At 38.6% G+C, this 16,458-nt stretch overlaps 2 protein-coding genes across 2 annotated transcripts; both read right to left on the bottom strand.

The window, feature by feature from the left end:
• Positions 1-403: 403 nt before the first annotated feature.
• LOC117259240 (olfactory receptor 52E4-like) lies at positions 404-1,539 on the bottom strand. The gene has a single exon (XM_033630485.2). It carries the CDS (start codon positions 1,349-1,351, stop codon positions 404-406), a length of 948 nt encoding a protein of 315 aa, XP_033486376.1. The 5' UTR covers positions 1,352-1,539.
• Positions 1,540-6,797: 5,258 nt separating this feature from the next.
• Positions 6,798-7,745, bottom strand: LOC117259242 (olfactory receptor 52K1-like). Its single transcript, XM_033630489.2, has one exon. The coding sequence runs from the start codon at positions 7,743-7,745 to the stop codon at positions 6,798-6,800; it is 948 nt and encodes a 315-aa protein (XP_033486380.2).
• Positions 7,746-16,458: the final 8,713 nt, after the last annotated feature.

The raw sequence follows: 16,458 nt of genomic DNA, 5'->3' as shown, positions 1-16,458 counted from the left end.
ACATTTTTCAATAAGTTGGCTGTTATAATTAACGCTAAGGACACACCGAGCGCGTTAGTGCCGCGGAAGTCCTGCGAGTGTACTCGCAGGCGCTTGACTGTCCACACAGGCAGTGCATTTCTCCTGCACTCTTCGCGCCGGTTAAACATCGACTACACTCGTCTGTTCCCGTCAGTACTCGTTTTTTCACTTCAACAGGTCATTTTAAACATGGGTAAGGCCATATTTTCATCGTTTTTTACAACGTAATAAGTTAATGACAAATTGTCATTGCATGTCCATGTATTGAGTGTGTTGGGTAAACACTGAATGAATAGGGCATATTTTTTGGAGGCATGGAAAGCCGATCTATTTTTGTTTTCCTCATGAAAATGACATTTTACATGACAGATTACAGTTTCTTTTAAGAATGGGGAACAGTTCGGACAAAGTGGCAACATGTCAAGGTCTTTACAATGTGCTGTCGAATCTCAGTGGTTCTCATGCCGTAGATGATCGGGTTGAAACAGCTTGGAAACAACAGGTACATGGTGCTGAAAAAAACCCGAATGGCGGCAGGAAGACCGTTTCGGATCCGATAAGACAGTAAAGCAACAAGTGCAAAGATCAGGCTGACAGTCATTACCACAATGTGTGTGACACAGGTGTGGAGTGCTTTGATCCCAGACCTACCTGACCTCAGCACGGAGGTAAATATGACCACATAGGAAGAAGAGATAAAGATGAAGTCTGCCACAGGGATGAGAAACACACCCAAGAGCCCCACCAGGCTGTTCATTGCAGTGCTTCCACAGGCCAGCTCCACTAAGGCCATGTGCTCACAGAAACAGTGGTTCATCACATTTGATGCACAGAATGATAATGATCCTGCCAGACCCACAAATGGTGTGATCAAGAGGATATTTCTGACCACAAGCGGGATGATAAACTTGAGGAATCGTGGTAACACCATGCGTTCATGATAGTAGAGAGGTGTACAGATGGCAAAGTAGCGGTCCAGTGCCATCCACACCAATAGAGTCGAGTGAAAAGTTCCAACAAAGTGAATGAAGTGCATCTGAACCAGGCAGCCAATCAGAGAGATTCCCCTCCAGTCAAACAGGAAGCTCAGCAGCATGTTGGGGACGAAGAACAACGGGACGCTCAGGTCCACACATGCCATGCTGGCCATGAGGATGTACATCGGTGAGTGGAGGCTTCTCTGTGAAATGACGACGTACAGCAGCATGGAGTTGGCTGACAGCGCCACAACAAACATGATGAAGAACGGGATGAAGAGGACGGGCCTCAGAACTCCGAGTTCATTGAAGCCATCGAGGATGAAATGTGTGTGTAAAGAGACGTTCTCCATCCTCCCCTCCTCTTAAAATGTCCTCTTCAGGGTTTTACTTTGATCAACCTGAAAACAGAGACAAAGATTTAAATACTTCAGTCACTTTTCCAAAGTGAATTTCTGTAAGGTATGTTGAAGTTGCACACAGACACTTTAGAAATTATTCTGCTTGCTTTGAGGACCCACACTACATTTATCTTTTATTCTTAAAGGTACATCCGCATCTAAACATTAACAAAAGAGCAGACCCACCACCAAAAGTACAAAAACAATACTGCCCTACAAAGACTAACAGCAGTCACTGCAACTTTGGTCAAAACTGAGTGATGACATTAAAAAATTAAAACTTTTCTTCCGACAGAATTTCTGGTTCAGTCTTGTTCTTTTTTAGAGGAAATATGGTGTAAAAAAAAAAAAAAAAAAAAAAAAAAGGAGTAACAACAAAAATGAACCAAAACTGTAGTAAGTGTCATGACGACACTCTGCCTTGTGTTCCCAGAGATTTGGGATTCTGTCGGGAAAACCTCAGGGAATATGTGACAGCGATCGGTCAATGTGAGAATGAGGAGGATGTCAACAACAAAACAATAACATCACAATAACCATAGCAAGATCAGTGATGAAGATGATGATGATGTCAAGTAATCTTATTTAAGGTTAAACTTTACAAAGTAAATACAATCACAAAGTAATACTTGAGGGTTGCTTAAAAGTTTCTGTCACTTTTTAAAACAGATGTTGATTAAAAAAAAAGTGAAAACATGAATAAGTAGACATGAAAATCATTTTCTTCATCATGAAAAAATAAGTCTTTCAAATTGTAGTTTCTGTTCTTTGCTTTTGTATTACCCATACAGCTGGTTAAGGTCATACACAGGCAGAGTGCAGCAACATCTGCTTTGGTTAATTTTTTGGGTCATAGGACAAATTATCAATCATAGTTTTTAGGCATAAAAATTACTTTATAAACACATATGTAATTAGTGAATTATCACTTTTCTACCTATAACATGTTTGTCTGAACAGTCAAACATCTTTAAGCCATTTGTCCTCAATTTCAGTGTACTTACTGTGGTTAATATTGTTAGGGCAGAATAATGGAGCCGAACACATGACGGAACATTAAACAATAACTTCATATAAATTACAAGCATATGTAAAGTCCAAAAAGGTTTGAAAACAAGGATGAACATTGCAGAGAAAAATTGAATAAAAGTTATTAGACCACTGGTTCCCAACCTGGGAGTCCCAACCCCCAGGGAGGGGTCCCCAAAGCTACAGTGGGGGTCATGAGGCCTTATATATATATAAAATCATATATATAATTCAAAATACAGTGTGCCTACATCTCAGTATTTTATTCGCTTTTGTGAACAAAATAAAATGAACTTGTTTTTTAAAGTTTAGGTTATTATTCAAGATGTAAACTTCCAAGATATAAGTGTCCTGCATCAGGAAAGTTAAAACAGTTACAACAACCAAAGACCTGATAGAGCAATGGCCGAGCATCAGGGAGAAAAAAACTATGAATTTGTCAAAAAAAAACAGGAAACATATCGAGTATGGTTGCTGAAAAACAAAACACAATAAACAGAAAGAATTGTTTAAAACATTTCTAAAAATATCAGGAAAACTCAAAATGCATCCAAATTGCTTGTTTTACACAAACACTGTGCAGTTATGCATTCACTTCTTCTGTTAATTTCACAGTATATCGGTTATTTTGTACTGTTATTGTTGTGCATTGAATTTAATATGAAATATCCATAAAATATGTCACTTAGTAAAAGGTCCCTAAAGGGAAAAGTTTAGGAACCACTGAATGAGACTGTGTACTGGGAGACCTATTCTGGGTATCGCAATGCAGTAAATTCCTACTTTAATAAATTTGCTTCTCTAAATAATTTCCCTCATGAATATTAACACAAGTGTAACATTTAATTCAAATAAAGGCTCAGGCGCTTAAAAAAAAAAAACAGTATCACAGTTTTGATGCTCTGCTCTGTGAGGACTCCTGTGATTTTGGCATCAATCCAACAGAAATAAAATGGAACTTTTAGTTGACTGACACTGATGAGAAAAAGCTCCGGACACGCAGCTCTCTATCTCACCTAACAGGCCTCACTGACTGCTGGTAACACCACTACTACTAACACTAGTACTACTACCTCTGAGACTGTACCTCACAGCTCAGGTTGGTTCTGACTGTGGGAAATCCAGTTTGAGGTTAACTAACCTCCAACATTATGATCTTTTATCTCCCCTTGTATTTTTTAAATCAGCAAAGTAGCATTTAAAGGACATTTATGTGACATTAAATGAGTCCACTTTCTAGATTTGACCCCCACCTGAAAGCTCACCTTACTTTGCAGGATTATTTTTGAAGTTTGAATAACCAACATGAGCGGCCACAAACAACTGTGGAAACATTAGTGGAAGAAAACTATGAGCAACATGAGAACAACAGACACAGAGGAGGTGACACAGAGGAGGCTGAGAAATCATGTCGACCACAAACACAGCACTAACATTCACCAGTCCGTACATGGAAGCTTTGAAATATTTCACAGCAAATATTTGTCAGGGAAAAATCACACCAGGACCATTAGTTATTACAGCAAACAAACCTGACAAAGAGCGGAGGTGGCTCTTCACTCTTCACGGTTTCACATCGAAGAGAAAACTGAAAACACACTGAAGTGAAGAAAAATGTAGTAAATGGAGTGAAATAATTCAACTTGTGCTCAGTTCAGGTTCTCTCGTTTAAAGGGTTTTCCAGAGATGTCAGCATCAAAAAGTAAAAGAGAACACCAGGCCCCCGCAACATACACATAAGAATCCAGATATATGATATTAACATTATTTTAGAAAACCTCTGAAAACAAGCTGAGGTTAAATGATCTCCCCCTGCTGTGATTGTTCTGCTGCTTTGAAGAAATCTGATTTCAGGACTCAAACATGAGCTGCTGACAGTTCAGCTCTGAACCAAACATATTAGCAGGTTTAACTTGTTCTTGGTGTTTGGGAGTTCGTCAGTAAATCTTGTCTGTAGGTTGATGATGTCAGCCGCTGACTCTCCTCCATCCATCTGTCTCTGCTGAACGCTGACTCAGCACTTTAATACCCTCTGGCTGAGGGTCATTGGCTACAGAGTCGAGGTCCAACACCTAGTCATGCTGTTGGTGTGACGGACTGAAAATCCCAGAGTGCAGCAGCATCACACAGACAAACTTACAAGTCGAATTCTTTAAATAAATGTAAAGTTTCTTGAAAATTTCCTTTTAAACAGAGAATCCAGGCATTTATTTATTTATTTATTTATTTTATTTTATTTTTTTTTTGCAAGACATAAGGGCAGCAATTCAGATGACAAAGAGGGTGAGCAATGCTCTTAAAAATGCTTTTTGGCCCTCACCCCATCAAATGACATCACACAAGGGAGTCAGTTTCTCTGACTCTGCTGTGTACGGTACTAAGTGATAGTGAGTGCGAGCCATTGTAGTTTAGCACCATATCCTCATATAGCTGTTCATATGAATGAATTAGGGCCCCATGTTTCGCACTTAATGTAAAGTCACATACTAAACGTAAAGGTTTAGAGAGAAAGATGGTGATGACGAACCTTAAAATAACTCAGAGTTCACTTGGTTTCACAGGACATGACCACAGGTCTCCTGGGGGAAAGTCCTGTGTTCGTTTGACCCATCCCCCACTCCAACTTTCTTTACTTCCATCAGCACAGTGGTCACCTGACTGCAGCCTACCTGATTAGGTAGGTCATATACGAATTCAGGTGCATTACTTCTCATAGCATATGTAAGAACAGTCTATGAGAACAGTCTGGCTTTAGTGAATCGGCCTTTTTTCACTAGTTGTACATTGCACTCCAGTATTTCAGCATTTCACGGCACAAACTCCACCCTGTCAGGACTTGAAGTCCACAGTTAATAGAGTTTCTACGCCCATCCCCCACTTCTTCCCACCTCTGCTATATGAAGCATCAAACAATAGCTCTCTGAACTTGGCTCAAAAAGACACAAAAACTCTTTTGGATGATAGAAGAGACCAGACGAGTTATTGCTCAAAACAGACACAAAGTTTACTGGCTAACTTTCCAAGCAAAGCAGAACAAAGCCGAGTTAGTGACAAATTGTTAACTCTGTAAGGAGACACAGTGCAATTCAATTCCTGTGATCTGCACCATTGGCATACAGCACAGCAATGACAGCACTGGAACCAAAACTCATCTAAACAAGGCTCATCAAAAGAGATAACTGCCGACTAAGAAGCATCACAACAATCAACTCTCACTCCATTAATGGACTGGTAACGTAACAACTGGGCTCAGCTTTGGTTCAGCAGTGCAAGCTAAATAGGACTGTTAGATTTTGTCAATGTATGCGTAACACATGTTGATTTAATGTTTTCCAATGAGTGTCTTGTTGTGATCTCTTTGTACTCAGGTCATTGGTTATCTGGCTTTGCCAAAGCTAAGCTGATGTTAGTTAGCCAACGCTTCACACAGACAGTCTTACATGCAACTAAACATGTACAGCACAGATCACAAATATACATACCAGTTTGGCTTTTACAGGCAGCTACACATGTAGAGAGGGAGCCTATAGTTTCCACTCTCACATGCTCTATTCTGAATGATCTCATGTGGTGAGGAAGAACCCTCCCTGCTTTGATTTGGACATCTTTGTAGTTGTCTCTGGTCAGCCATTTTGTCCTGTAAGCCATTTGGCCTTAGTTAATGGCGTGTAGCTGTAGGTCCTCATCAGGATGAGGAAATCAACTCACCAGTCTGTAAACTTTCCTCCTGCTGACTTCTAGCTGCTAGCTAGCCAAGTCCATGTTTCCAAATGTAAACGTCAATAAGCATTGAGGAAAAGATGTAGATTAGCACCAGCTGAACTAACATCCTGCCAGCCACTGTACAGGGGTTAATCAGGAATTGTAATATCCTTTGATTGACTGAAACTTGGCTAAATCCTGTACAGCTCTGTTCAACCAGGTGGCTTCCTTTCTATATGCAGATCCGACGAAGCAGAGGACTCTGATGAGAGATGGAGAGGAGGAGTGAGTTTTATGCCGTATAAGGAGTGGTGTGTTGGCGGGAATGTGAGGTGCTGTCCTGTTTCTGCCATGGATAACCATCATAATATTTCACAGTGTGGAGATCACTGCGGAGCAGCACTGCCGTGTTCAGTGGAAGTGACCATGCGCATCATCTTGTTGAGGTTGAGATTTGTGGACAGTTAAATTAGTCCACAACCAGAAACCATGCAGAATCCTGGAGAATAAGGCAGCAGATAACAATGTAAGAAAACATAAAAAAGAACTAAATCACAGTGCACAAGTCAAAGGATGATATTTTATTGGAATTGTACCTTGTATTAATTCCATGTGACAAAAATATGATGATATGATACATTTTACATTACAGATTTTTAATCGTTCCTTAGGAATGGGGAACAGTTTGGACAAAGCGACAGCACGTCAGGGTCTTCAGGATGTACTGTCGGATCTCTGCAGTTCTGATGCCATAGATGATCGGGTTGAAACAACTCGGGAACAACACGTACATGGTACTAAAGAAAACCCGAATGGCGGCAGGAAGTCCATTTCTGATACGATAAGACAGGAAAGCAACAAGTGCGATGGTAAGGCTGACGGTGATGACCACGATGTGGGTGATGCAGGTGTGAAGTGCTTTGACCCCAGACCTGTTGGACTTGAGCACAGAGCTGAATATGACCACATAGGAAGCTGCGATAAAGACAAAGTCGGCCACAGGGTTGAGAAATATGGTCAGTAAACCAGCCAGGTTGTTGATGGCGGTGCTTCCACAGGCCAGCTCCACTAAGGCCATGTGCTCACAGAAACAGTGGTTCATTACATTTGAAGCGCAGAATGACAACGATCCTGCCAGACACACAAACAGTGTGACCAAAAAGACATTTCTGACCACAAGCGGGATGATAAACTTGAGGAATTGTGGTAGCGCCATGCGTTCATGATAGTAGAGAGGCGTACAGATGGCAAAGTAGCGGTCCAGTGCCATCCACACCAGCAATGTGGACTGAAAAGATGCAACAAAGTGAATGAAGTGCATCTGAACCAGGCAGCCAATCAGAGAGATTCCCCTCCAGTCAAACAGGAAGCTCAGCAGCATGTTGGGGACAATGACCAGTGGGACGCTTAGGTCCACACATGCCATACCGGCAATGAGGATGTACATCGGCGAGTGGAGACTTCTCTGTAAAATGACGACGTACAGCAGCATGGAGTTGGCCGACAGCGCCACAACAAACATGATGAAGAACGGGATGAAGAGGACGGGCCTCAGAACTCCGAGTTCATTGAAGCCATCGAGGACGAAATGTTTGTGTGAAGAGACGTTCTCCATCCTCCCCTCCTCATTACTCCTTGTTCAGGGTTTTAGTTGGATTACCTGGAATCAGAGAAACATTTCTCAAAGTTCTGTCACCTCTTCAAAGACACAGTCTGTAATCTGAATATAAACAAAATACACATTCAAACATTAACATGTCCAGGGGTGTATTCCAGAAAGCGGGTTCAGTAAAAACTCTGAGTTAGTTAACCCTGAGATAAGGGAAACTCTGAGTTAGTTGTCAGTTTGGTAAAGCTGTTACACTAAAGTGTTTATTGCACATAATTTGTCATCTTAGTTTGAACTGTAAAAATCGGTAAGAAGCTTCTGACACATCGGATCAATTAATAATTCTCTTCATCACTAATGATGAACATCATATGTTAACAGGCTATTTCTGAGTGAGCAGGATGGTGGCGCAGTTGCAGAATATGAATGTGAGGTTTTGTTAAATAGATTGCGTTTATAGTCTGAATATGTTTTAGAAGCATTTCATTTAAATGTTGACATTTACTACATCTGTTGTAGTAGCCAAAGGCTCTACTGTATCCTGTTCCTCAATTACAAATCATCAACCACATTATATCCTGGACCCGGTTATAAATATGTCTCTGTGTCTTTGATTTATATGTTTTTTAAAACTTTTTACCATTTTTGCCATCTTCAGTTTCTGCCCCTGTGTTTTGTCCCCGTCAAATTAAAGCTGAACTTAAAGATTTAAGATATAATGTAGCCTGAAGCCTAAATGATGAATTAATGGACACGGAATCTAACTTTATTGTTCTTATTTATCGACACTTTTCTGCATTCTGACTCAGTTTAAAAAGAAAAAAAAAGATAAATGTGCACAGTCTGTATATCTGCTGACAAATATATGTCAAATTCATCATAATTCTGCCAAGCTCCAGCAATGGAGCTTGCGATCCCAGTTATTAATATCACTATGTGGTCTGGATTAAAATGGAGGCTCTGCCTGTTATTGACCCGCTGCCATGCTGAATCTTAGAATCGGAGCTCCACTGATGATAGCTTTTCTTTTTCACCGTGCACAAGCTTAACTCAGAGTCACCATACTCAGAGACCAAACTGAACAAGATCAGCTGTTATGAAACTGAAAACTGAGTTTTCCATCTCAGGGTTCAGGGTTAGACTCAGAATTTGTTAAACCTGCTTCCTGGAGTGGACCTGAGCTCTGTGACGACACCTGTGCTTTTCGTGTCAATCCAACATAAATAACATGTAACTTTCAGTTGATTGACACTGACGTGACAATTTTCCTGAATGTGTCTCACACACAGCTGAAGCCACAGATTCACCTGCAGCTCCCTAACAAGTTTCACTGACTACATTTGCATGCACAAATTATTGTTTTGTTGCCCTTATTCTGAAAAAGGTAACATTCCTACTTAACTGTAAAGCCGTGTAAGTGAATATTCCACTAATATTCCTGTTTGTATGCAGCTGTACATACTCTGATTAACATGTCCTAAAATGTCGTTTGTCACATCAAACTATAGTAAAGTGGAAAAGCTGAAGCCACTTGTGTCATTCTGCTTCTTTGTATCAAAATAGGATTTTTTCAGTTTTCCACAGGTGGTGAACTTGTTGGACTGTGTGAATGCAGCCTCCGACCATCTTCTCCAAAAGGTTGGCGCTTTGATATGTGCACATACCCAGAAACCTGTTACTATCCAAGTCTTTCATCATGTTTAAAAGTAGGTGCATTTCTTTTTCCAGTCAGATATGTGGGCTTTTCTTCCGACCATGCATTTCTTCACAAGCCTGAAAAACTGTTGGTGAGTTAGTTTGTGATTTAGGGCTGACAGGAAACAGACAAGAGGCCGTGTGTCACAGTAAAAACACCACCTAAGAAACATATTCTGAATTCATTATACAGTAAAGATGTCCAAAGAACACTGTTAAAGCCTGAATAATATCAGCATATCTTGCATGTCTTAACTGGAAAATGCTACATTCTAAATAAATCCTAATTTAGAATCGCTAAGCAGAATATTTCTTTTTACAAGACCTGTATCAAATTCAGAAAATTATTTAGAATAATAGCAGTAATATTAGTGTGCATGTAGACATAGTCAGTGACTGTTGTTAATTTTGCTACTGCCAACACTAACACTATCATGTAAAATGAACAACAGTCTGTATTCCTTGACTGAGCATTGATATTGTCTTTACAGAGCAGACAGCTGGACCAGTCCTAGAATTACAATGTTGAGTAAAGAAATACATTTAAATACATAATCACATAATGGTGACTTTTCATTTATAATGTCTTGTGTCATTATATGAATAGAACTGTAACATTTTAGCAGGCACATAGCCAAGTGACCTTTTCAAGGTCTGTTTTTTTGTTTAGGAAATCACATTGCATTCATTCAATCACAATCATTTTGTGTTTTACTGCGTCAAAAAAAAATAAATAAATAAAAAAAAGAAAAAATATTTAAAACGTTTAAAACAATCGCTGTAATGGGTATAAATCTGTCCCATTTCAATACAGATGATGTTCATGCTCAGTCATAGTCAGCCTGCTGATTTGACTTACTTGGTTTTAAGGTCATGTTTTGAAGATTTTTTTTCACTTGCTATAATGAAATCTTTTGTGTTGCATTGATGACCTGTTGATTTTTAATATTTGGATCATGGATTTTATATCTAAACTTCCTCCTCACCGTCCTTGCAGCTCAGCTGCCTATTATGTGACCAACAATTTTTTTTTAACAAAAGCCTTTGCAACTTTTATTTGGCCCAAAGCTTAGCTGAAACAATAAGCTTACTACTCTTCAAACAATTCAGCATTAGCTGTAGTTCTGTAGTTTTAATTAGCAAAAACAGAGAGCGAGGCACGGCTGTGACACCTGCCAAAATTCTGGACGTATTCAGCAGAAAAACTAACAGGTCTGCGATATCATAAGACCCAAACTCATAAGGATTATCTTGTCATTTAAAGTCTGTCGGTACCTTTTGGTGATGTTGCCTGATCCTGTTTTTGGGGCCATGTTCTGGTGTTCTCTGACTCACAGTCTTCACTCTAAAAACTTTTACAAACACTCTTCCTAAAACTCTTTAAATTATTACTATTTACCAAACACTCACTTTGTGTTTCTCCATAATGTGATTGTATTCATGCTCCATCTGTCTATTTTGTGGAGACGATATCCTGGTGGAGGGAACCCTGCTCTGTTGCTCTTCCTAGGTTAAATCCTTTAACAGGAAAAAAGGTTGAGTGTTTCCTGATCCTAATCTGGGGTCCAAGGACAGAGGGCGCTAATTGTTATTCTGTTTGTGAGGATGTCTGTGTTGAAAAAAGACTTCTAACAGAAACACCACAACATTTACCACATTTCTTCACATTGCTTCACATTCAAGTGTCATCTGGCTTCATGGGAGCACTGTAAACCCCAATCCATCCATGACACAAAATTTTATTGTAAAGTCCACACAAATGTTCAGAACTGTCAAAATGACATAAAAACTTTATGTTCACTTGACACAAACACTCATCCCTTGTGAGCACAACATAATTTTTTTATGTTAAGTCAGCAATTTTTGATTTTTGAGTTAATTTCGCTTAAATTTATAAAGCCGATGTAGCCTATTTATTTTAAGGCCAATTAACAACACATACTTTGTGTACTTAGCATATATTTTGAAAGTTGAATGAACTAAAAAATGGTTGTAAAAATATGAACTCAATGTTTTTATGTTCATATGACAAGCAGTCACTTTCTTGTTCAATAAAATGAAAAATGTGTGTTCACTTTACATAACAAAAACATGTAATATCAACAAGAGTTGCACAGTTATGCTGAACACAAAAATGTTTTTCTGTCTTAACATAAAACTGCCACAATTTACTGTGTTTTTACCAACTTATTATTTTCTAGTACACATAATTTAGTAAAAATTAGTCAAAGCAATGTTAAATTTAAAGGTTGAGTACAACTTCCATGTCTTTGTTTGTGTAACTTAAAATCTTTGAGTCGAAACAAAACCTAAATTTGTGTTATACTGTTTATATGAATACAACTTAAATATTTGATGTTGAAATGGCATATATTGTTAAGCTCAGTGGACAACATAGACATTGTGCACTACATATACATTTTAGTAGTTGAATGAACTTGCAAATGGTTGTAAAAATATGTATTCAATGTTTTTATGTTGATATGACAAGCAGTCACTTTCTTGTTCAATAAAATGAAAAATGTGTGTTCACTTTACATAACAAAAACATGTAATATCAACAAGAGTTTCACAGTTATGGTGAACACAAAAATTTTTTGCTGTCTTAACATAAAACTGCCACAATTTGCTGTGTTTTTACCAACTTATTATTTTCTAGTACACATAATTTAGTAAAAATTAGTCAAAGCAATGTTAAATTTAAAGGTTGAGTACAACTTCCATTTCTTTGTTTGTGTAACTTAAAATCTTTGAGTAGAAACAAAACCTACATTTGTGTTATACTGTTTATGTCAATACAACTTAGATATGTAATGCTGAAATGGCATATATTGTTAAGCTCAATGGACAGCATAGAAATTGTGCACTATGTATACATTTTAATAGTTGTTTATACCCAAATTTGTGTTACAATGTTTATGGCAACATGACCTAAATTTTTAATGTCAAAATAATGTATATTGTAAACAACAAACAAATTGTGCGCAGAGCATACAATTTAATGGTTCGTTGGACTTGAAACATTTTTTAAAGCCACTTAATGTATATGGGTTGACTGTCACTTATATTCCTATATTAATGTAATTAATTAATGTAACAAAAATAGTGCCAATAAATACTAAACTCATGTTAAACATTCAGTATCTTTAAGGTGTTATTTCATATATCACCATTAGAATAAGATACTAGTATTTCAGATTTTTATTGTCATAACTGACAACTTTTTGGTACATAACATTAGCAAAAATGAGCTGAATACATTTAATGATCAGCATTTGTCATTTCAATTAACATACATATTTTATGTTGTTGTAAGTTTTAGTTAATTTTAGTTTGGATCATATTTTTAAGCGTAATCTATAGAGAATGTGAAGTTGACATCAGGCAATGTTAAATTTTGGGTGGTAATGCACCATGTTGTGAGGACCCACTGCCTTTCTGTTGGTGAGTTGGAGGCTGTGTTTCAATTTTCTCTCGTGATTCTGAAAAACATCGAATATTACTGACCTTAACCAATTATAACAAAAGGTAAGCAGGTAGGCTGACCATACAGTACATCGCATAACACAAACCAAAACAATCTTCCGCTATGGCTGCAAGTAAGCACATTTGCCACAAACACGACAAGCATCAAAAACTATAACGACTGTTGCATGTACAGAATAGACCAACATAAAATCACAGTGGACAATCATGGGTGACAAAATTATAGATAGTATGTAGACATGAAAAATATGGATCCAGGAGGATGTCGATGTGGGATAGTCAACATAAGTGTTGATTATGATATAAGTAAGTATAACATACTGTGAATAGGTAATAAGCATACTGTCAATATGTCAGTAAGTTGACAGTTATGGACAGGACAAAAATAATTTGGTGAATGAAAGCAGTAACCATCTGAGTAGTAACATAAGAATGTGTGAATTTAAGGGCATAGTATTGTTTATAGTCTATAACAGCCAACATGATGATGACAGTTAATGTTGACAGTGGGCTGAATGAGGCTGAGATGAGAATATTATTAAACCTGATGAAATAACAATCAGCCACCAAACAGGACAGGAACAGACTGAAACGGACAATCAGGACTGCAGAAAAAATCATTGGTGCTAAACTGCCCACCATCCAGGACCTATACTCATCCAGAGTCAGGAAACGGGCAGGAAACATCTCTGCAGACCCATCACACCCTGGACACAATCTGTTTGAACTTCTCCCCTCTGGCAGGCGCTACAGAACACTGTACGCCAAAACAGCCAGACACAAGAACAGTTTCTTCCCCCAGGCCGTCACACTGATGAACACTATATCAGTCACCCAGTGTCAGTAACCCCCTGACCCCCTGACTCCATCCACCCACAGACTTTTACATACAGACTAAATTGCACTACAAAGCCACACTGTAAATAACATATTGTATATATACTTAAATACATATTTATAATAGACAGGGCCTCTGAACACTTGACACTTTACTTACTTATTTAATTTTTTATACCACTCTTTTGTTCTTCAAGTTGAATGTTTGTTATGTTATGATTATGTTCATGTTTACGTCTGTACATTGTGAGCGAAGTAAAAAAACTGAGTCAAATTCCTTGTATGTGTTCACATACTTGGCCAATAAAGCTGATTCTGATTCTGATTCTGATTCATGAAATAACAAATAGATACAGTATGGATACAGTATGGACTAGCCTATAGGAATTTTTGATATGTGCATGTGAGGTGGTATTTTCTGTGAACTCCACTCCACTAAAAATGATCTACTTTATTGGAAATAATGTGGTTGGCATTGAGAAGACCCTGCATAAAAACAGACTGAGCCAGACTATATCTAAATGAATGTACAAACTCTGTGAAAGTAACTTTCAACTACCAAACATAATAGAACATAATGTTCATGTCATTTATTATGCATAATATGCAATGTAACGTTAGATATTACATGGAAATAGGTTATTTTTCTAAGGAAAGCCGCGCATTCTTCTAAAGTTCAAGTTTCAGCCAAGCACCAATAGGTAACCGAGGAGGCTGATGACGAAAGGTCTGATCCTGCCGCTGCCAGCCAATCAGAGCCAGCAGGACACGATCGTTAACCGACGTTGACATTTCGGCGCGATCATTGTAGATTCTGCCAGAGGGGGAGAGGCTCTCTCATCGTGGAAAACGGTAAGGTTGCTATAATTATGTTTTAAATTGATTACAGTGTATGGCTAAACTTAGTTTCTTGACCTCAAACTAACGTTAGCCCCTTTGACGCTGTGCTAACTTGACGAATGCTAGCAAGTGTTTCAAGTGTTGTTGCATGTGTAAGGCGCACAGATATACAGAGAATAGTTAGTAGGTTAGAATGTGCTTTGTGAATCAAAATCATGATGAACACGAAATACATGGGACATGGACGCGGCGCCACACAGCTGCCTTGGCATGCATGCAGCAGAGCGCGTCCACTATAAGTTAATGAACTGAAGCTGCTAACGTTAGCTAAACTAGCTGAGACACGTTTTACTGTCATTTGTGGTCGCGCTGCCTCTGTCCTCTCGTCTGCTCTCTGTGTCGGAGTTTCACCGTCCGACACACACACAAAGCGACAGCGAACCAGGTGAAGTGATAACGTGTTACTCGAGGCTAATGAGTGTTGTGTAGTGGAAGCTTCGAGTAATAATCAAACGGGTGTCATTCAAACGGAACATTTAACCTGCCAGTATGTTGCAGGTTTTAAAAGCACAAGGTAATGTTAAACAAACGGACTTTTTCACCGGAGGTAATATCAAACTAACAATTTCAACTTCAAAATAAAAGCAGTTATTGCACTGTCCATAGTAATATTACATAATTACCATTAGCAGGTTAAAACAATTCTCACTTATTTACTGTAAATAATGTAAATAGTCTGTGTTGAAATTTCTTCTATAAACTAATTCAAACCAAGCAACATGTCAATTATGTGCCGCAGCTTCCTCAGGGGGAAACGCTGGACACTTTGGAAGTGCTCATAGTCAACATGTTGATGGAAATGGAGAAAACGGATAAAGACAGCATAGATTTCTCAGTGATAGACGCCAGCATGAGCAAGACCTTTGCTGCAAGAAGGCTGGAGATTGTAAATTCAAGTCCCTCTGTGGAGCATGTTCAGGAAAGATGGCCAGCTCTTTTCCTGGAACACCAGGTACTTAAAGTGTATTAGAGCTATGGAATGTAGTTCATTTGATTGTTAGTTTTTGTACTTGTCACACTGTGTTTTCTCATGTATTTGTCACATTGTGTGTTGTAGCTAGCAATCATCTGAGATACACAGACTGAAATATTATTGGTATGTTTTTGATGTTAAGGGGGAGTGGTTGAGGTCACTTTGTTTTTATCAGGTTCGCGCAGAATACCAACGCATCACCAACCAGCAGCTGAGAGTTGAACTGTATGCTGCATTGGATCAACACACAGATCGTTTGCTGGCTATAGCCAAAGAGATGCAGGGAAAATCTGGTCGATGTGCCCAGAAGATCTCTTCCATCTTAAAGGCATACTCTCAGGTACATTATAGGAATGTCCTGAGCAGATCCAAAGGATCAGTACAGGAGCTGATAGGAACCTATTTTAATGGATCAGTATGATCTTTTCTTTACTGTGCTCTACTTTGTTTTGTCCACCTCAGCTTGCTAGTGTTACAATGCTGCTGTCCTTTACAGCAGCTTGTGAGGATTTTGCTTGTATATTTGAGTGAAAATTAGAATGTGTGAATGTGAAAAATTACTATGACACCCGGGTTGGCAAAACATGGATTGTAACTAATCATTAACAAATCTGTTATCTCTCTTCTTTTTTAGCAAAGAGCAGTATACCGAGCACTCAAATAATAGCTTCTCATTTTTAGCCAGCACAGACAGCCGCTTCCTCCGCTTAAAATGGCAAACGTTGCCAATGGCATGTCATATCAGCGAGTTACTAAACAACATGCCAAAAGCAAACTTTTCTGTGGTCAGTTTGTTTGTACACAGCCAAAGATCATTTGTGAGAGAAG

This window comes from Epinephelus lanceolatus, chromosome 4 (assembly GCF_041903045.1).
Source record: "Epinephelus lanceolatus isolate andai-2023 chromosome 4, ASM4190304v1, whole genome shotgun sequence".
Lineage (NCBI taxonomy): Eukaryota > Metazoa > Chordata > Actinopteri > Perciformes > Serranidae > Epinephelus > Epinephelus lanceolatus.
The sequence above is the reverse complement of the archived record's forward strand: the minus strand, read 5'-3'. Positions and strand labels throughout refer to the sequence as shown.

Coding starts and splice junctions, on each gene's coding strand:
- LOC117259240 (XM_033630485.2), bottom strand. CDS start 1,351: ATGGAGAACGTCTCTTTACACACACATTTCATCCTCGATGGCTTCAAT.
- LOC117259242 (XM_033630489.2), bottom strand. CDS start 7,745: ATGGAGAACGTCTCTTCACACAAACATTTCGTCCTCGATGGCTTCAAT.